The sequence below is a fragment of the Ceratotherium simum genome, chromosome 20, assembly GCF_057802395.1.
Source record: "Ceratotherium simum simum isolate JZ-2026a chromosome 20, ASM5780239v1, whole genome shotgun sequence".
Taxonomy (NCBI): domain Eukaryota; kingdom Metazoa; phylum Chordata; class Mammalia; order Perissodactyla; family Rhinocerotidae; genus Ceratotherium; species Ceratotherium simum.
Window position 1 is genome coordinate 2,459,137 of NC_141919.1, and position 22,637 is coordinate 2,481,773.

At 42.7% G+C, this 22,637-nt stretch overlaps 1 protein-coding gene across 7 annotated transcripts in view; it reads right to left on the reverse strand.

Moving 5' to 3' along the window:
• The window catches only part of AOPEP (aminopeptidase O (putative)), a 348,826-nt gene that overhangs the window by 17,753 nt on the left and 308,436 nt on the right, over positions 1-22,637 (reverse strand). For all 7 annotated transcript variants that reach the window (XM_087444292.1, XM_087444291.1, XM_087444290.1 and 4 more), the window contains one exon: positions 9,635-9,751. In XM_087444292.1, coding sequence (XP_087300418.1) covers positions 9,635-9,751 — 117 coding nt within the window. The remainder of the gene's footprint in view (positions 1-9,634; positions 9,752-22,637) is intronic.

Genomic DNA, 22,637 nt, shown 5'->3' on the forward strand with positions numbered 1-22,637 from the left:
ATGTGATTCGATTTATATGTAAGTACAGAATACACAAATCCGTGGAGGCAGAAAGATTAGTGTGGTTGCCATGGACTGGAGGGTGGGCCTGGGGGAGATGGGAATGACAGCTTAAGGGTACAGAGTTTCTTTTCAGGATAATGAACATATTCTACAATTGATTATGGTGATGGTTGCCCAACTCTGAATATACTAAAAAACATTAAATTGTACATTTTAAATGGGTGACTTGTATGGTATATTAAGAACTGTTTCTCAAAAAAGCTGTTATTAAGAACAACCCAAGCATCAAGTTGGGAAAGCTTCTTGCAGCAAAGCGTACTGTTCTATGCGGTCCATTTCTGAGAAAACTACCTGGTGTCCTGACAGCCAGGCCAGCTCTGGGCTGCTGCATTCTGGCTGGCTGGTTCCCCCAACGCCTGCAGACTTCCTGTGCTCAGCCTGGGCATCTGCTTCTACCCACAGATGGGCAAGACCAGCTGGTCTATGGAATAAAGTTCCACGTGGTTTAAGGATGCATTGAAGCAACACGCAGACCAAGTAGCTTAAGAAATCATTTTAGTGCCACTCCATAAAGTTTAGTTGATCTTTAAATTTCGTACTCTGACATACACACAAAATACCATCATTTGTACATAAATGAGGGGCCTTTCATTTTTAAACAATCTGAAATCCAAGAGAACTGTCGTCTCTTTGCTATCATGTACCAACACAAACGTTCACATGATGAGGCATAAGCTGCAGGAACCCACGTAGGCTCTACAGAGCACTGCCTCCTGCAGGCCTCATGTGCTATCTGCAGCATGTGGGTTCCACAGCTTGGAGGCCAGACAAACCTCTATTCTCAAATCCTGGTGTGCCATGGAACTAGAGAGCAAAGAACCGTGTCCAGGAAAGGCACTAGAGGGAAGAAAAGCAATCTGGAAAGACATTTGAGCATTTAGGCAAAAGCGAGCCCTCCATTTTAGGGCATTTAAGGCCACTTTACATGTGAATATGGTTTACAGTTGTGAAACAAAATGGCAGTGTTCACAGACAACTGTGTGCTGTTTTGGTGTAGATTTTAGTACAGAAATCTAACAACATATTTTTATAACTATTGAGGGAAGCATAAAGAACCCAGAAGCACCAATAAAACCCCACATGTTGATTTCATTCTCAAGACCTTTAAAGACAAAATGAACATGAGATGTAGCCGGGTTTTGGCCTATACCAAGAGAAGAGCATCAGGGCAATGTTATTTATAAGCCAGAAAATGTATACATCTCTGCATCTTTCTGAGAAAATCTGTACTGACTGCGGGGGACATGTACAGCAAGAGTCGATAATGCCCCTAAAACTTCTATACAACAGAATCTGCTGCTAAGTGCAGTGGAGGAAGCACACAGAAAAGAACAAGAAGTGACCAGGAACTTTTCTAATAAAGTCTCGCTGAACCTGTAGCTAAAAGCATGCCTATTAAACGCTCTTTTTCTTTTTATTTACAGACAAATGCTAAATATTATGAATTGATTATAATTGTTTATTTAAAAGGTCCTTTAAGAAAAATTAGGCAGATTATGCCATCAGTGGCTCATTTTTTTCTTTACCTTCATTAATTATAGATCAGTTTTTGAAAAATCCCTTTATCACAGTACAGCAGGGGAAACTTTATTTGTTGCATAGTTTCCACAGAAAAGTTCTATGGGCACTGAACTGAAAAACAAAGAAAACTCTAAGAAAAAAATGCCTAGAGATATCCTCCTGACTTGGAAGGAATGTTCTAAAACATTAAATGTTTCATAAACCAAATACAAAATATACACAAATATAACTAAAGAATTATATAAGAATTCTGTTCTTTCCCATATCATAAAAGGCATGTGGTTTAAAAAGACAGATACATCGAAAGCAACTAAATTACCCCAACTCCTTTTTTCAATCTATGTCCCACCCAGCTGTCAAAATCCTAGAAAGTGAATTACCATGCCGTGTCAAAGGGACAGCTACGCACCTCACAATCGCTGTCTTGGCTTTTTAAAAACTGGATATTAAGTCATGCTATTTATAGGTCACACCCTAAAGTTCAAGGTCATCAGCATTTGACCTTATTTGCAACCTGAGCTTGACCACAACAAGGGGCCAACAAGCCAGACCCCTTACTCCTGTGAAGAAACTGTGACAAACGGCCCAATGCTGGATATGGCAGGTGTCAACCTGCTTTTCTGGAAGCTCCCGTGCGATCTGGCCCCTCATACCTTACCCTGGAAAACCACTTCGCTTTTGCCACACATCATTCTGACCCTCCACAATGGTCTCTTTCATATGTTCAACCTGAAAATCTGCCTCATGGAGCTCTGTTCCACAATGGTGCCTCCTGACAATGCGGGGTAGCGACCAGCCCGGATATGTGTGCACCCAGGGCAGCCTCCAGGAGGGAGCGGGGGAGGGAGGGAGGAGAGGAAGCTGCGCCAGTGGGGGCCTGGAGCGTCACTGAGATGAGGCCAGAGCTCTGGCACTGTTCCTCTGCTTGGGTCTTGGCATCCTTGCACAGTCCTGTGGTCAGTGTAGGGGCCTTGGCGCCAGCCCTGCGGGCTGCCTTCACACATTGTGATTACGGGACCTGCCGTAAGCAAGGCCACGGTTCCTGCATTTATGCTACTGAGATTCTGCACCGAGGCGGACCAAGGAGGAAGGAGGCAGCAAGTGCAGTACACTCACTGCATTTTAATAAATATCAACTGTTGAGCATCTGAAGTGGCAACAAAGCCCAAAGAGATTACATAGAACCTCTCCTCTAAACTGTTCTATGAGGAAAACAAAACAGAAATGTTGTATTTATTTTATAGTAGCCAGAATACTATGGAGAAGCCGCCAGGGGAGAAAAGGGGAACAAGGAGCTCCGTGTGGCAGGGAATGGACCCTTGAACACTCTGCAGAAGACAGTCCCCCTGAATGAAAGGAGTTTTAGCATTAGAGGCAATGGGCAAAATCACAGCTGCTGATCAATTTTAGAATTTAGATATATGACACCTGGCTAATCCTCTGCTCTCTGCCCTTTCAATATGCCTCTCTAGAGGTCTGTTAATCACGAAATGCTCTCCATTCACTGAAACTATGCTTTTGGCCCAAATGAAACTCAAAAATGAGCATCAGTGCTGTTAGACCATTGTGTTCCTGGAAACACACCTTCCATCTCTGGACTTCAAACAAATGCTGTGGTGTTTTCTTTTCAAGCAAACAATGAGTTCTGTTACTAAGAACGTATTAGTATCCACGCCGTCCCTGCGTATGTAAAACCCACCAGGGAGGTGGTCATTTTACGTGGTTTTCAAGGGCTCTTGAAGGACACGCAATGATATGAGAAAAGGCCTGCAAGGTTGGATGTTTTTCCTTTTGCAATCAACCTTGAAAGTGTCCTTTTCAGAGCAGAATGCAGAGAGATGCTGGCGTGGCTTTCTCCATGTACTAGTGGTAAAACAGGTTTGTCTGTCCTTACTAATCTGTTTCCTTAGATTTACTCACTACTGCAACTTTAGTTTGCAAATCTTTTTCTTCCCCGTGGAAGATTTTTTTCACTTCTCTCAAGGTTACATTCCTTGGAGCCTTGGGAGAGTACACTTGGCTTCGGGTGGCCCCTAAATGTTGTCAACCATCGTTCTAGCTGCTCCACTCTGTGCTGTAACCAACTGTTAGGGACTTCATTAGAAGAGAGGAAAAAAACTGCCTTTTGTGAATCAGCTGCTGCTTTAGAGCGATGGTTCTTAAGAAGGGTGACCCTGCCCTGAGGAGACATTTGGCAAGGTCTGGAAACAGTTTTGATTGCCAGAACTGGGGGTGGGGTGGGGGCTGCTACTGGCATCTCACGGGTAAAGGCCAGGATGCTCCACATCCTACAGCACACACCAGAGGGTTACCCCGTCCAAACATCTGCAGGGCTAGGGTCCCCCCACCCCAAAAAACCCACCAAGCGCCCAGATCAAGAATTCTGTGACCAGATGCTAAGGGGCTCCCAATAACTGGGTAGCTTACACTCCTTTTCTTTCTCTCTGCCAGTCCTGACAGATTAAAAGAGAAAATATAAAGGTTGTTTCAGCCAAATAACAAAACTTGACCATTTCAGACCAAATGAGAGATGGTCAATCTTACATGAAGAGAAACTATGTTAAAACCACAGGCGCTCACAGACGTTCTCTCACGTCATGTGGCTATAAGCCTGTGAAGAAGGGGTTTACGGCTCCATTTTAATCCTGAGGAGATGGGAGGGAACCTTGGCCAGAATCCACAGGGAGGAAGCAGGAGAGCTGGGGAGGACCTTGACATCATCCAGTACAGCATTTTTCAAACTGTGGGCTGGGATCCATCAGTGGGTCATAAAATCAATCTACTGCAGGCATGTTTTTAAAGAAAATGAAATAGGAAATAATAGAAACTGTAAGAGTAAAGATAGTTTCATGAAGCTCTCTTTACCAGTTGGCTGTGGTCAAAAAAACTAAAAGCCAGCAGTCTAGTCCAGGGACTGCTGTGCAGACAAGGAAAATGGGGTTCCGGAAGGGTGGGCGACTTGTCTGTGGTCACCGGCTATTTGGGGCCTGGAACCTGAGTCCAGCTCACTACTAAGTCAACAGCTCCACTGGTACCAGGTGCTCAGCCTGGGTGTTGAGATGCGCTCAAGACATGGAGAGTCGCTCATATGCACACGGGCAGGTACCATCCTTCTCTTCATGGGAGGCCAGCCACGAGGGTGGTGCCCCTCAAGGGAGAAGGGAGAGGCGGTGCCGAGGGGATGACAAAGACATGACACCCACACTTTCCCACTCCAATCTAGCCCAGGAGGACTCTTCCTTTAAACCAACTGTATTTCTAAAACACAGTAATGGCATAAACTGATGCTGGTAATGGCCTCTCCCAAAAATTTTCTGGTTCAACCTATCAACTGTTTCAGAGCAGAGCATGCTACCGTGGGGACCTATCTGACTAATGCCCATCACTCCCATCCATGCCAGATAAGTCAGTGAGTTGCTCTTTCTGCATTTTCCAAAAATTCACCTGAGGCATGTCCCCAATTTTGAAGTGCTCAACTGTAGTCTGTAGAAATAAAGCTGGTTCAAGGTCAGCTGTGGGGTTCTTGGGGAAAGAGGTCACAGAGCCAAGTTCATGGGTCCTCACCTCACTACTATGGGGCAGCTGTTTTTACAGCTTAAGAGACCTAATACAGAGGGCAGGAACTACATTATTTAAAAAGGGTAAAAAAGGATCTTAGAAAGTATCTTTTGTTCCAAGAATCAGTTATCCAATATATTTTTACACTTTTATGCTTCTTTATTTGAGCCAATATGCTCAAAAACCGTAGATAACATATTTCTATGAACTTAGTTTTCCTTCAGCTCATTTTCCATCCTGGTTAAAGTAGCCTGGCATGTGGTTAGTAGTTTCTTTGGCTCAGGAGATAAAAGATGGTTGACTCCCATAGTTAGCTTTATTTCCCAGGATAAGGAATGCGAACGTGCCCCCACCAGTGCTCCCACTATTCCGATAGTGGCAATGAGAGTGGGAAAGCAAGGCACGAAATGGCTGGGATTTGTCCTCGTGCACTTTCCCTTTCAGACCCTGAACATGTGGCATCCCCTCCCTGAGAGCAGACCTGTGTATCCACACCACATGTGATGTGGCACATGGCGGACAGGGAAACGGTGGTACATGCAAACACAACTGGCAAGCAACAGCAGACTAGGCGGCATACTCAGAAATCCAGACTAACACACTAGACAATCTGAACACAACCAAACACAGAAGCAACACAACTACTGCAAATATTGAGCTACATAAAGAGAAGAATTCAAAGTAAACTTCCCAGTGGGATTGCACGGGCCCACCCACAGACAGAGGAGGAAGGAGGGAAGGGACAAGGGGGACAAGGGCAAGAAAGCTAAAGCAGTTACTGACCGGAGGGCCCCCGACTCATGGCAGGATCGGCTTCTCACACAGCTGAGACCTTTGGGGACGAGATATCAAGAGTACACTGCTCTGCCAACAAGAGTCTGCTGCACACTGGGCCATGAGGGGCACGAGCCGCGGAAGGGTCCACTCAAAGAGCTTTGGAAATGCTACTGCAGCTAAAATGTAGCAGCAGGCTCACCTTACCAAAAAGGGACTTCACATATGTGCTGTTAGGAAAAACACCAATCCAAGCAAGAGTCAGGGGAGCCTTTCTGTACATCTTGGAAACATGGGGGAACACCACCCCGCCCTTGCCCATCATGAGCACTCCCTACTGTGTGCCAGAGAGATCCCCATCGTCTTGGGGCTAAAGTCTTTCTGTACAGACATCTAATTCAACACCATGGTTTCAGGGCCTGGCAGCATCCTGAACAAAGAGCACCAGGGCCAGAAACCACACTGCTCCTCGCCAGGAAATCTCTCTCGAGCCATTTCCCTCAGAGACGCTCCATACACAACCCGCCACAATCCAGTATCTTCGGAGATCTTTCAAATGATTGCTATTTATTACATATTTAAATGCCAGATAACAACTGAAAGGGACGATCTTTATTTGTTTAGCCTAGGAGAAGCACTGAGAATAAAGTCAGAATCCTCAAGACTCTTTCCATCAAATAACAATTCTTTCTCTCATGAAATGTTCTGTCACTTAAAATAAAGGCAGATGGTTGCTCAACTAAATTCCTGCTAATAAGTGTCACAATAAATCACAACTAATAAAGTTTCTAGAAAACAACCTGGTTGGCCAAAATCCTGTTGCTTTTCTGGTTCTGAGTGACATTTCAAGGAAACGTGACAGTGTGATAAGCTGTCAGTGTAACTACATGCCAGGACCTCAGAGAGCCTGTGAAGGAGGTAAGGCGGTGGCACATTGTTAAAATAAAATCCCAATGGCACACCAAGGCCTCAAGGCCCTCCTTGGTCTAGCCCCTGCCCACCTCTGACCTCAACCCTGCAGGCCAGAGCAGGGGTCAACACACTCCAGATGGAGCAGCCCAAATCAGCCCGCAGCTACGAGTGGTGTGCATGTTTTTAAATAGTTTTTAAAAGGAACAACAACAACAACACCACAAAGAATTATCTTGAGACATGACGATTATACATAATTAAAGTTTCAGGATCCATAAATGGTTGTATTGGAATTGGCACGTCTGCTCCTTTAAGCACTGTGTACGGCAGCTTTCGCGCTACAACAGCAAAGCTGAATAGTTGCGACAGAAACCGTATGGCCTGAAATATTAGCTGCCTGTTTCTTCACAGAAAGTTTGCTGACTCCTATCCTAGCACACGGCAAGGTCATGCCTTTGCAAACCTGCCGCCACCTCTACGGAAACCAGCCCTGGCTCCCTGGCTTTGTATGCCCAGCTCCTTCTCGTCCTTAGGTTCTGGCTCAAATGTCACTTTCTCTGTGTGGCCTTCCCTGACTACTCTATCTAGGGACACCTAGCCCAACTTCACCTTATGTATCTCCTTTGTAGCTCTTCTTTGAAACTGTGTTGTTCGTTTACTTATGAACCGTCTCTCCAGAAAAACATAAGCTTCCTAAGGATGACCCTGGCCCGTTGTGTCCACTGTTGTATCCCTGGTGCCTGGCAGAGTATTTGTGCACCATATGAACACTGACCACACTAGTCATATAAACTGACCTAAGCCACCCTCATGCCCCAGTCTCTTGTCACCAGAGATGCAAGCTGAAGAGACTGTCCTGGTTTGGGGCATCCCGGTGTAGTTTGTGAGACGTAAAAACAAGCAACCAAATAAAGCCTGCTATACCTCTCAAAGGTTTAAGAGGATATATATAACAACCAAGTTGAGCTGTAAGTTAAGAACACGCTGTGTTTTATGCCAGCTGGAAGGGGGGAAAACAGGGCCTACCACCTCGCGGCTTCTGGGCATGAGTGACAGGTGCCGGACACCCGCTTTGATCTTCCTGCCTTCATCTGTCCACTGCCCATCACAGGGGCGTGGCTTTTCAGTGGTCTTCAGCACTGATTAAAATATAACTTGATGCCTACAAATAGAAACCTCTTTTTTTTTTTTTAAAGATTTTATTTATTTTATTTTTCCCCCCAAAGCCCCAGTGGATAGTTGTGTGTCGTAGCTGCACATCCTTCTAGTTGCTGTATGTGGGACTCGGCCTCAGGATGAATGGAGAAGTGGTGCCTCAATGCGCACCCGGGATCCGAACCCGGGCCACCAGCATCGCAGCGCATGCACTTAACCACCAAGCCACAGGGCCGGCCCAGAAACCTCTTTTAAACACTAATTAAAAGTAATAGGCTGGCATCTGGAAACTTTTATAAACAAAAAACATAAAAGCTGAAATAAACAGCAACAGTGGGATGTCTGATCTATGCTCAAGTGGGTAGAAAGCTACATGTGTCTTCTCTGGAGTTTTTCAATTAACTTCTGAATTTATGGGGCTTTAAAATGTGTAATAATGTCCCTCTTACCTTATTTTTGGTGAGGAAGATTGGCCCTGAGCTAACATCTGCGCCAGTCTTCCTCTAGTTGTATGTGGGACGCTGCCACAGCATGGCTTGATGAGCAGTGTAGGTCCACACCCGGGATCCGAACCCACAAACCCCAGGCCACCAAAGTGGAGCGTGTGAACTTAACCACTACACCACTGGGCCAGCCCCCCTCTTACCTTTTAATCTAATAATGAGCTGGCTTTTCTCAATTTACTCCACTTCAATGATAACGAAATTAATTTTAATAACATTTTATTTAACCCAACATATCTAAAATACCATTTTGACATTGTAATGAATAAGAAGAAATTGAGATATTTTACTTTCTTTTTTTTTATACTATGTCTTCAACACCCACTGGAATTTCACACTCATAGCACATCTCAATTCAAAACAGCCACATATCAGGTGCTCAGCAGCCACGTGCCTAATGGCCACCACACGGACCGTACGGCTGTTAGATGTTCAGTTATTGTGAACAGAATACAAACCAAACTTATTTGCATTTTAGGACTTTTATACAAAAGAGCTTCTCTCTTTTTGACCGTGCCCATATTTTTTACTTATGATGACTAAATATGTTAAATATTCATTATTTTATATATATATATAAAACTCCTGGAACTCATCTTAGGATTCACACTGCCTTCTTCACAATAAGCTAAAAGATATTTAGGACCACATCATATTGCTTTCCCACAGGAATCCAATTTTGCTTTTCGAACCACGGCTGTTAGATTTAGTTGTCATTTCCTTTACACATGGCTCCTTTCCTGTCCTAACTGAAGGCAACCAAGAAGCTCTGGCACATCTGAGCCAAGTTTCCTTAATGTGCAACAGGACGGCGCCACCATCATGCACAAAATGACTCGCCTGAGTTTATAATTCAGAAACACTCCACCCTGCCTGCTCATTCCTTTAGGAGACTCATACCTGTCTTTACGATTTAAGAAGTAAGAGGGAAACACTAAGGACCTCGAAATACCCCAGGAATAGCCAGGATCAGAGGCCCCTGCTGGAGCGAGCACAACCAGGGAAGCAGTTTACACTTTGCTGAAAGTACCTGCTGCCCTTCACTCGAGCATGCAGCAGGGGTGCTGCTAAAGGAAAGAGCAGTTTCAACAGTTTGGGATGCAATGGGACCACTGTCCTTCACCAACAGCGAGGGCGCTCCTGGTTACCTCTGCATCCTGCTCAGGGAGGTGGTACGTCCTCTCAAGGCTCTGCAGAGTTCGGGGGTTCAGGGTCTTCCGCTCCAAGAGACATTCCAGAAGCAAGACCAGCTGGTCTGGAAGAAGCTGAGGGCAAAACCAAACAGCTTGTGAAAATGCATTCAGCTTACGAGAAATTAAACCCAAATGTTTAGACTAAAGACAGCAAATTCGGGGTAACCTGGGTACTCCCAGCAGTTGTCTGAGACACGGAAGACTGTGGACCTGACTGTGGTAAAACCTCAGGGTTTACCACTGGGGCCTGATTAAGCCCTATTTTCCATGGCTTTTCCTGTCAGCTCTATATTTAGAGCAGATCAAAACCATATCTTTTTTTTTTAAGGTGTACAATGTGACGATTTAATATATATACACACACATTGTGAAATGATAAAAACTGTATTTACCTTAATAATAAATACCATCATGGTTTACTAGATCCCTTTCTTTATAGCATGCATATGTCAAAAAATGCCATTTAGCTTAGACAAAGATTCAAGAAGCCATCTGATCTTAGGCAAACACATGAAGCTCAACAGAAATCAGCAGCAGCTTTCAGATCTCCTGCTTTACCACATAAATCTTACAGATGTACACCAAAAACTAAACAGCACATGACGAAACAAGACCCACGTCTCACAGTCTGACCAGTATAAAAAGTATGTTTATTATTCCATTAAAAATAAAAAATGCATGTACACAATTATACATGTGAGCATGTATGATTACACACACACACACACACAGTCACCCATATACTGAGTTTTCACATAGCACTGGTCAAAAATGGTGCTACCAGTAAAGGGCAAAGAGAGGAGGATGTTTTCATATGGTACAAAAATAACGCAAACAATTTGTGAAGAAACAATATTTGTAAAATCCAAGAACTTAAAATATCTATCTTATCCACTATTATACCACAGGGCCTAGATCAGCCGCTAGCACACAGCAGCACTCAAACCACTAATGGAGGAAAAAAATCACTTTAAGATACATCTTGTAGGAACTGAAAATATCTGTTATAAAATCCAGATTTTAAAATTATTACTACGGGCCGGCCCCATGGCTTAGCGGTTAAGTGCGCGCGCTCTGCTGCTGGTGGCCCAGGTTCGGATCCCGGGCGTGCACCCACGCACTGCTTCTCCGGCCATGCTGAGGCCGCGTCCCACATACAGCAACTAGAAGGCTGTGCAGCTATGACATACAACTATCTGCTGGGGCTTTGGGGGAAAATAAATAAATAAATAAATAAATAATTACTATGAATTCCACTGTTCTCTACATATAGCCTTTCTCCATCCCTGCTTATGCCCAGATAATCCTTGTCAACTAAGCCAAATTTTCAGGTCAGGAAATCAGTACTAGAGCAAAAAAATATTCATAAGAACACCTGGATTTTAATCCCCATTTTGTTACTCTAAAAGAAATTTAAAAAATTACTGGCTTCTCTCCCTACCTCCTCTTTACCTTCTGCCCTCACGTGTGCACTCTGCCTCCCCGCCCCTTTCACAGACACACACTTTTCCAAAATGCACTCGTAGGAAAACCCAGTAGACTACACGCACGACATTCACCACATAACTCCACAAAGAAAGCATTGCTTCCATTTTCTCACTTCATCCTTGTTAAGTTCTAATAAAACCTCTACTTCCCCACGGACAGACACAGATGCACGTCACCTGATTCTTGATCCACCTAAGAGTCATGCTGTGGATCCTCTCTCAGGCTGACAGGAGAAACAGGTGCCTTCAGCAAAAATAGAGTTACAACAGCACTGTCCTGGGAGGTTCTATATGGGGACTCAAAGAACGACTAACAATCTCCTTTCATTATTTCATCTCACATAAGGCTGTAAGATGCTTTAAAGATACCAAATTATTACATAACAACTGATGGCAACAACATTCATCTTCTACTTTCTAAAGTTTTAGATGCATGAGGCTATTTTTGTGATATTAAAAGAAATCCGTTGTTATAAAAGAGACCAAATCCAGGATCAGCAGGCTCTGGGGAGCCTCCTCACCCAATCACACCACGAGCACTTCGCTGCTGGGACCTGTGGGGTGTGACAAGCAGATGGAGGATTCTTACCCAGCTTCTGGCACTCCTGACCGGGCAGCAGAGCTCAGACTGTTCTTGGTCTTTCTTGTGGCGCCTCCTGTGCTGGCTCCATCTCCTCAGGCTGAGCCCAGTCGCCCAGCACCCAGGCCTGACTGGCACGTTCCTTTGGCCCTCCTTGCCCCCCATCTTGCCCTGCAGCCTGCTTCTCCAGATCTTCCTTTCCCATGTTTCAAGAGAGGCCCTTCCCTGGTGAAGGCTAAGCCTTCAGCCCTGGCTCTGAGTTCTCCTAAGGCCGCTCCCCAACTGCCCTCCTGCACTTGAACCCTTTTCCTGGAGCCTGCCCTTTCTCCCCCATGATGGTCTCTTTCTACCCACTCCACATACTTCCCTTTCCAAAGTGTGCTCCACGTAGCTCCCACCCAACGGTGGCCGGGCCTGGGCACTGGTCGGGCAGCAGCCCAAGTGCCTCCACAGGGGCTGGGGAGGGGAGGGCCCCAGTCTGGGTCAGAGTGGCCCATCCAGCCATGCACCCCAGCAGGCACTCTCAAAACCAGTCAGCAGCACTTGCACAGACAGCCAATCCCAGGGCAGCAACAGTGTGATGCTGAGGCCACGCAGGAGGCAGGAAGATGGGCTTCTGGGGAAGGGCCCTGCCTGACAGAGAAGGGACTCGGGGCACTAGGCGCCTGATTCAGCAGAGAACAGCCCTGGGCCGGGGGTGGGGGCCTCATTCCTAACTAAATACAGCAGGAACCAGCCCTGCCAATTTGCAGAATCACAGGGAAGGAAAGAGTCGAGAGAAAAGCATCTCCCTATTATGTGCCCTGGCTTACAAAGAGGCCTATTGTTAGAACTCAAGTTTGGGATTTGGTTTAAACTAAAGAGACCCACAGAGGAAAGAAACCCCTGAGTAAGATGACTAGCTTGGTCCTCAACTTACCCCGATAGGGTTTAACCAATAAACACAATTCCAGTTTAAAATTGAAGAATTACTAATATGTAAACCTATCAAACTATCTGGATTCATGCTTTTAGATCTCTCTGTTTTCTTCTAAGCAGAAAGTTCACACATCCGCACAGAGAAACAGAACCAACAGGATCACTGAAAGTTTTTGTCCTCTCCTAATTTTACACAATGGAAAAATATTTAAAGTCAAACCCTGACTTAAGAGGGACAGCTGAAACGAAGAGAGGGAGTCAAACCTTTGCAGTTCCTTAAGTTTAATTCACTCTAATTGGAGAGAGGTAAAGAGCAGGCGCGCACACCCCACCAGGTACCCCTCCTCCTCCAGTAGGCGCCTGACAGACGGCTGCAAGAGCCAGCTTGTTCAGGGGTGGGCAGAATGCAACAAGGACCAACACAGAGACGTGAGAACACTTCTCCCCAGTGCTGAGAGTCCTGCTGGTACCACTCTTCAGAACAGCCGTGTGTAAATGACTCTCACTTAATAAACAACCTGTAGCCATCTGGCTTTCAACTGTAACTCTTCTAATTCACGGTGGGGGGGGGGGCGGGTATCATCTAAACAATAGAGAAAATCAGTGATCAAATGCTACTTTAGTACACAGACAAAACTAATTCAGCATCTTTCATTCACAAATAAGTAAATAATTTTTACATGAGATCACATACTCTGAAAAGAGGATATTAAAGCAAAACTGTAGGAAGGAGCTGGCTTTAATGTAGTACATTTCTCTTTGTAAAATAAACATGTACCCTGTAAGGCCACCCTACAATGGAAAAGAAGTATGTAATAAACCAAAATGTCCGCAAAGCAACAGAGAGATATCGCACAGCAGCAAACGTGCTCAGAGGAGCGCGGGGCTCGACCGCCTGGCAGTCGGCACGGCAGCGCCGGGAAATGCTGTGCGGGGCGTTCCACTCCCACCCACATGGAAATCAAACTCAGCTTCACATGACATCTAAGCCAACTGTGTTCTAACACGGCTGAGGAGACAGCCGTCACGTTACGGAGTGACGAAGAAAAACACAGCACATGTTTCAGAGCATTCTCTCCTGAGAAAGCAGCTCCTTTCAACACAAAAAGGACCTGCCTTTACTGCTGAGGGTTTAATAGTGCTCACACCCACTTCAACAGTGACAGGAATAGAAAGTCCTTTCCTTTGCACAAACAAGGAATTCATGACGGGGTTATGTTTTTTTCCATATGGAAACCAGCTTGCTATTTTCTAAAATGCATCTGCTTCAGAAACTTGGACAAAATAAGGCTATGGGTGCCAAAGTCATGTGAGCACTTGAAATAGAACGTCACAACACTGTAAAACATACTCGAATACAAAGAATAAAACGCTGAAGGAAGTCAGTCAATACAGATGCTATTTGTTAAGGATTTAGAAGTCTGTATTCTTGCTCTAAACATGGAGGATTCCATAATTGCTAATTACCCAGAAATGTACAAAGAGAAAAAGGTCTACCTGATATTTTTCCCTGTCAACTTAAGAGTTGAGGCAAGCCGCACTACTTTGAACCATTTTCAAGAGTCCCACAGAGGCTCTTAGAAAGAAAATGTGCATTTTCCAAACCCACTCTCCTAATCTACAAGCAGCACAAAGAAAACAAACCCTGACTCTTCCAGAAGCCTCTTACTGCTGTCACAGGGGGCATCACTCACTCCCAGTTCCCAGAAGACCACCCACACAACTGAGGCCCTCCACCATTGCTTCCCACTAGCAGGATGCAGAAAAGGCCAGCTTGCCTCGTAGATCAGAAAACGTCCCCCACGTGTCTCACCACTCACCTTCCGCAGGCAGGACCCGACACAAGGAGCCCAGCGCACACGGACATCCAAGTCCCACCACTTGCACCCCTCCAAAAGCAAAGGAGGGCACCTCCCCTCGAGGCCCAGCTGGCGCACTGAAGCCACACATGAAGAAAGTCTCTGAGAGGCTCGCAGACAGGGAGCGAGCCTGGGACTAATGCAGCCACGGACTGACAGTGGCGTGAGTTCTATTACGACCCCATTATCACTCTGGGATCTGTGCCCAAACGAAGCATGCTTCCTCCCTGATGCCATTTCCTTTCATCCTGGCTGGAGACTAACAGCAGATCAATGGGGGCAACACATATGACGTCACTTCAATTTACAGCAATGGCCCCCCTCTCTCTCAGTCTGTCTGAAATACACAGAAAGATCAATTCTTCCCAAAAATGGTTAAAAAATGCTTAAGGAGCATTCTTCTTCCAGAAAAGCATTCTCTGCTATATTTGTCTATGTTACTACGGCAAGAACTGTTTACACTGAACAAAAACAGAAGAAATGGGGGAGGGAGAAAAATTTCAAATTCTCCTGTATGCTGGAGACTTGCTGGCTCAAATTCAACACAAGCGGGGTCCAAACCAGAACTGAAGCAGCTGACCTTTGAAAGTCACAGGCTTTCCGGCAGAGGGGCACACTAGAGACAGCAGCTCTCCTTTGCCCCTTGGAATAAAAAACTAATCCCATGGATATAAAATGTCTTTTTTACAAGATTTCCCCAAAATCTAACAAATTCCTTTCTATTCTTCCCAGAAAACACAGCCACCACACTATACACCCCCAGGTGTCCCCCGAGTCCACAGGTGTGAGACTCTCATTAAGGGTGACAAGGAACTCTGGCTACAGGACACATGACAGAACTTTAAACCAAGTCATCTTTCAGACACTGCTCTGAACCAAAATAAAACAAAATAAGTAAAAATCTCTAAGTCGTACAAATTTTCATATGATGATTTTTGAAAATGGGGTAAAATTAAGATATAATTGACAAAGTTCCTCAAAACAAAACAGTTTTCCTTCCTCACAATCCAAAAAGAAACACAAAATTCTAAGAGTATTAGAACCAGGGCACAGCCGACCTTCCTACCCACACAGTGGCCAGGACCACAGCCAGCACATCAGCGTGAGTAGATGGTCTTCTTTCATCCGTCACTTTCTTAACGATAAACACCTCTGTGACAAAAATGAACTATTTTATAATATATACATAGGCAAGTGTCTGCCCAAGAGCTGTTGTCCGCTAAGATATCATGACATAATTGAAATGCTTTTAGGCTACACAAGTAACTTGTACCGAGGGAAAAAACACAATTGGTTTGAATTGCTACCAAAACCAAAGTGAAAACAAACTTACAAAAGAAAAACCATCCTTTACATGTTGAAGCAAAAACTAATACATTTTAAAAAATTGCCAAATTTAAGAATAGAAGTCTATAGTTTATATTATTTGGGGATGCAAATTTGATTTGATTTCATTTGGTGACAAATGAAAGTCACCAAATAAAATAATTAAAAGTGAAAAATAATTTTCTTCAAAATAAAGAAATCAATCAGTAGGCATATATTGGTCCAACATAATCAGTTATTTTTGATTATCAAACATCTTTACGGAGTATGTCTGCAGTAAAATTTTAGGAAGAAAATTCAAGCAGAAGCAAATATTCATATAATTCATTTCACATAGGAAAAAAAGCATCTTTACTGTATTTTTGGGAACCTATTCTAATAGCTACGGTTTAAAAACACTACTGCACTTTGAGCCATGATTCGGTTGTGGAGCTTCCAAAAGCAACACCACCGTGACCAGACAGACACCATTATCAGCAGGCAGCATCTGATTTAATTACTGGCCTAGAGCCTTCTCAGGTTTCCAGATTATAAGGGTCAAATTTTCATGTACTAACATTTCCCTAAACTTTTGTAAAAGTATTACCCAAACTATATGCAAAGCATGTTATTTAAACTACATAAAATGCAATCCTCTTGTCAATTCTTATAACCATCGGTACACTAATGGTTTATGTTATTACACATTTTCGAATATAAATCTTTGTAAACACTCAAACTGGAAATTCCCAAGTATTTTACAAGAGATGACTAGGATTCATGTCTGCCTCCTCGACCCAGAAACCTGCTAGACCAATAACCAAAGGGGCCAAAAGAAGACCATTCCTGATCTGAATCTTATGCTTCTCAAGGAAATTATCATGAAGAAGAAAGGAGGAGAAACTATAAAGCCTTAGGCGGTTCAGTCCATTCACTCTGCCATGACGATAATGGCATGCTCCGCACAGGGCTTGTTTAAGGCTTTCCAAAAACTCTGCAACACTTGAAAGTACCAGAGAATACGTCTAATTTTTCTTGTATTCACAGGCTCTATTAAAAAATAGAAATCTGCTTCTTTTCATTTCCTTAAAATTAATGCTCTTACCTAAGTTAATAATATATTTATAACTGACATACTTATCTTGAAGAAGAGTATACATTTCATGAACCTGAGTTTCTATGTTATAAAAATAGTAATATTTCCTAACTCAAAATTCTAGTTGTATACTAGCTAATTTATGACCCCCCAAAGTCCAGTATATGAATATACCTTTATTGTGAAAACTGTCAGCTGATTTTGTTGGTCAAAATTGTGGCTATGACATACAACCATGCAATGGAATACTATGCAACTATTAAAAAGAATGGGATGGCACTGTTTCTGTAACATGGTAAGCTGGCAAGAAATGTTATGGGGGGAGAGAGTTAAGAATAAAATGTAGAATATGGTTGAATTTGTGTAAATAACTTTCTAAAGATATACAAAAAGAAATTAAGTAACTCTTTGTGTCAACCTTTTCTCTGAGCAACCTACATGACCTGCCTGGTCTTTTTCTTTTTCTCCTGCTTCTAGCTCCAGCTGAACTATTTTTCTTAAATCATGTTAAACATATTTCCCAATAACTTACTTAATAGAAGATCTACTTTATGAAGAAATTCAATACTGCAATCTAATCCAAGCACTGAAATGCATAAATGATTAAAGTACATCCTCTATCGAAGTGCTGAGCTAGCAAACTGGAAACCAGTGGCTTCTATAAAGCAAGTCCAGTTAGTTACAGGCAGGTCCCCTAACAGGAATGTTCACCAACACTCTGACCAGCGTCTTTCTAAGACATAAGAACAATATTTTAAAACAACATAGATCTCAAAAGTTCTTATTTCAATACTTCCACATAAAGATGAATGCTAATACCATTAAATATAAGACATTAGTCCTGTGCGAGCAATGTTCAATTATTGGAAGAATTTTAAATTTGCCAAATGCTTTGCAAATATATATGAAGCACTGCATCAGTCACATGCTCAGATATTTATGTAGTCATTTACAATATAAATGAACTATCAAATATTTTTAGAGATTTTTTCCAAAGGAACAAACAGTAACTGTAATTTCATCCAAACCCAGAATTTCTTCTTATCTTTCTCTAACTTCCTGTATTACCCCCAATATATCAAAATCAGATAGCCTGTGTGGGATTATTTATTACAAATTTAACACTTTTAGTAAATAACTGTATCAACATTAGATTCATCTTTGTAACATTCCGTTGAATTTATTCTATATAGCCCTATGATCCTGGTGAAAAGTGATCTATAATATGCACAAAATTAAGGCATTTATATACACAAATCAGCAATCCTTGGAAATATCCAGTCTGAAAACATAGCTTTTCCTCTAAATTACAAGTGATTAGCAAAAGGGGAAAAAACTAAGCTCTAACTGAAAATACGCTCTTCAGAATCTTATGGACAAAAATAGGGTCCTCTTTTCAGTTTAGACAAAGAATAACTGAGTGCAAACAAAACAAAAACTACATTTTAACTTCTATAAAAAGAACATACATTTTTAAGGCAACTCCTTAAGGACTAGAACCCCATCTTGCTCATTTCATGTGCCAGCTACTCCATGCCTGATACTCACATGTTTATCAAATTTAAATAAACGACTTAATGTCCAATACAGTTAAGGTGGAGTAACAGTAAAAAAATCAACCAACAATTCAGTGATTTAAGTAAATCTATTAAAAGAAAATTTATATAGCTACGCATGAAAATTCAGTCCAGAAATGATTCTCACTTCTAAACTAAAACAAAGCCAAAAAATACACACAAATTCATCAATTTAAAAAGTTTTATAAACATTCTGTATACTAATAGATGTGGTGGACGATTCCTATTTTAAAAGCTAATGGTAAAATGAATGAAATGCCTCTTCAACTGAAATCGACTATAATCAATGAAATGATGGCTCTGCAATATTTTTAAAAAGCTAATAAATAAGCCAGACTGTATGAAAAGGAGCTGTAACAATCCATTTTGCTCCAAGTGCACAAACTCAATAGTATCTCTAAGAGACCTGTCCCTCTGCTTCCCATAGTCTCCCTGTTAAAACTTGTTAAAGATTAAGTTTTCTCAAATTATCAAAATTAACAGCTTAAAAAGAAGTAATCCACAAAAGCATTTTAGCAATGACGATACTAACAAGAGCTGCAAAGCGAGAAAAAGACAAAAAACAGAAGGAGGGGAAACTGAGTCGACCACCCGGTCCTCAGCTTAGACTAACCCCTCAGGCATGGACACACATGCGCACTCAACATATTTTTAAGCGGGGAACATAATTTATACACAAATGTCACTCCGGGGTGCTCATTCTGGTCTAAAACACCAACGTTCCATTCCTCTTAGTTCCTGTCCTTCCTTCTTCATAGGCACACGGTCAGAACAACATAAAATTCTTTTTGTTTAGATTTTATTTTCCAATATTCTTTCTATATTTTCTAGCAAATCCAAACTAAGCTTAAATTTTAGCCACATGTCTACAATTTGTTTTGGTTTCTGTCATAAAGTTGACAAAGAAACATATTCTTAAATATATGTATAGCCAACCACAACTAAAGAAATTGTGGGGGTGTGAGGCAGAGGAGGCTGAGTCGTCGAACTACATGAATCATTGCTGGAAAAATAAAAAAATAAAGTTGCTTTTACTTAATAAAAATGTGTTGAGAGTACTGTAAATTTACCATCCAATGTTTCAGTTTTCTCACAGAATGATTTAATGTATATGAAGCACAGAAGTCATATTTCACTCAAATTCTGTACACTTTTGGGTTCTAGTCCAGACATTCTATATCCTAGATTAACTCTGAAGTTTTACGAGGAATACAGCAAAGAATTAACTTAAGGGTCACTTCTACACTTACAGAAATTCATATTACTGAAAAAAATATGGACTTAACTTCAGGAAAAAGAAAGGCAGAGAACAAGCTTCATATACTTGCAAGAAATGTTTACTTCATTTTTAACTTCTCCTTTTCTGTCCTCCACCTCAATACCAGCTCATCTGAAGGGAATGAAAGCTCTTACTGCGCCAGTATTCTGTCTGAAGGAGAAATGACTGTCTCGGTGGATGCACATCATTGAGAAGGTGAAATAAACAGGTGAATGAGAAACAGAACAATAAAACCACATGGACATGAACAATGTCAGGTTTATTTACCCCAAAATTGCAGGCTATGTACAAATGGCTGAATAATCCATAAGTTACTGTGCTTCCCATCATGATAGGAACTACTCCCAACTAGTAGACTGAAATAGTAAGTGTTACAAAAATGTTCTTTTAGGGCCAAATGTCCACTTGACTGATATGAGAGTTCAGACATTATAACCTCAAGTCCACTGTGAGCTCCAGCTTGGACGGAGCAGCCTGACGCTGACACAGAAGCAGGAAATCTGAAATTCGGCCTTGACTGCTGCCATGGAAATATTTTCTTATGTGAATTCAAGTACTTGAAAGTCAATCAACAGAAGTGAGTCTTCAAAGAAGCAAGACAGATACTTATTAACCATGGATCTAAAATTTATGGGTCCAAAATCCTAAAATTGCTATCCATGGATCTAAAATCTTAGTAGGTCTGAGACTACCAACACCTTTCCATTGGTGTTGGCAGGAACATGATTTAAACCTAAAACATGTTTTCTAGTAGCAATCTAAAATCTCAAGCATGTCTAAGTTATTCCTAATAGACTCCTAAAGAAATTTCATAAAGATTGTAGCTAAGTTTTATTTTTAGCATGTAAGAAAAATTCAGTATTGGAATAATACATTTTTACAGCACAGAACAACTTTTGGAAATTACAGGAAATGTTAAGACATTTCTAAGTTTTCTGACTGTTCAGTCAATTTTAATGGAGAATAGTCTATGGAAAACCAAACTTTCCCCTTCCCTCAGTATCTCAGCATATCTGTATAAATTAACTTGAAATTTATCTTTAAAAAAAAAAAAGAGGTAGCAATGAAACATAGTTTTCTTTATGAAAGGTTTTAGAAATTTTTCTTATATAATTAAAACTAAAAAGAAAAACTTTTTTTTTTTTTTAAAGATTTTATTTATTTATGTTTTCCCCCCAAAGTCCCAGCAGACAGTTGCATGTCACAGCTGCACATCCCTCCAGCTGCTGCATGTGGGACGCGGCCCCAGCATGGCCGGATAAGCGGTGCGTCGGTGCGCGCCCGGGATCCGAACCCAGGCCGCCAGCAGCGGAGCGCGCGCACTCAACCGCCAAGCCACGGGGCCGGCCCTAGAAAAACTTTTTAAAATGATGTTTACTCTCCACATTTTAACAGAATTTCTGCTACTTTGCTTTTAACATATCAAAGTTACAACATACCAATTAAAATCTACACATTCTATTCCAAAGTGAAGCCTGACTTGTTTAAAACAGATTAAATTGAAAAACCAGTGATCATAGGTCCCCCCAAAATGAAAAGCAGATACACAGATTTTAAAAAGACTAAAATGCAAGCTCACAGGTTTAGAACCACTTTTCTGCTGATTTTACAATGTACGGTCTCATCTCAAAACTTCAAAACTAATAGTTACCTTTGAGACCGAAATAAAAAATGAACAGGCTGCTCCTTCCAGGGCAACCCAAACAAACCTCTCTTCAGAGTCAAAGTTGAAAACGTGGCTTCTTTTATTGTCTGTGGTTAGCTATCTGGCATTTCGTCCATGTTTCCATCTAAGAATGTTTGCTAGGAATTACGACCAAAGACCAGAACCCCTCTAGATCAGTACACACACTCTGACAGAGAGGAAAGAGGAGCCGAGTTCTCTAGAGACTAAAGTTAACCTATAGACACTTGTGAAGAGGGCTGCACCCTGAAGCAGGAATTTTTGTTACTCTTTTCCCTCTGCGTTTGTCCTTATTAAACGAGCTTTCTTGAGCACATCAGAATGTGATTTGTTTACCTGGTCTTTTTTCCTTGAAGGCTTGGTAAATGTAACAAAAAATTACAATACGACGCCCATGCCCTTTAATGCACTCAAAGTTTAAAATGTTTACAAGTACAGAAGCGTGAAGACAAAGGCAACAGCCCGTCAGGAGCACCCTATAGTACTTCTGAAGGCAACTAGAAATCCCAATGACATCGAATGATACCAGGAGGGTAGTGGGAATGCGGACTCCACAGAACGGGCTGTTAGCTGTGAGCAAGTAAGGGCAGGATTATGAAGCAGAACGAATGACAGTGAACCAAACCTGGCTTTCTTTCCTGCTAAAGCTCACTTGGTGGAAAGACTGAGGTTAAAAGGAGGAAAATGAGAAGGGATTTGGTAGACGGAGAAGCAGCCATCCTAATTCTCCTAATGAACACCAGCTGACGGTGCCGGGCGCCCGCAGCTGTCAGACAGGCCGGGCTGCGGCGGCCGCCGCCCTGGAAGGAGGAAAGCGGCTTACTTACTTAGGCTCCCGTGGGGCGCGGCCGGAGCCTGCAGTCCGCTCCGTCCGCCCGGGCGCCGGCTGATATCCCGCGGCCGCCGCGCCGCCCCTCCTCCAGGGCCAATCCCGGAGAGGCCCCGCCCCGCACGGCCGGCGGCCGGGGCCCCCGCGCGGCGCCCCTGCCCGGCCACACCCGGCCCTGCCCGGCCCGCCAGTCAGCTCCCACCCAGTCATTACTCTAATTAGAAGTTTTAGTCTCAGCAGTTAAACACCGTAGGAACCAGTCCCAACACAGTCTGCAATGCAAACAGCTTTGAGAACAAAGGCAATCACAGCTGTAGCAATTTTTCCTCTAATTTACAGAATGC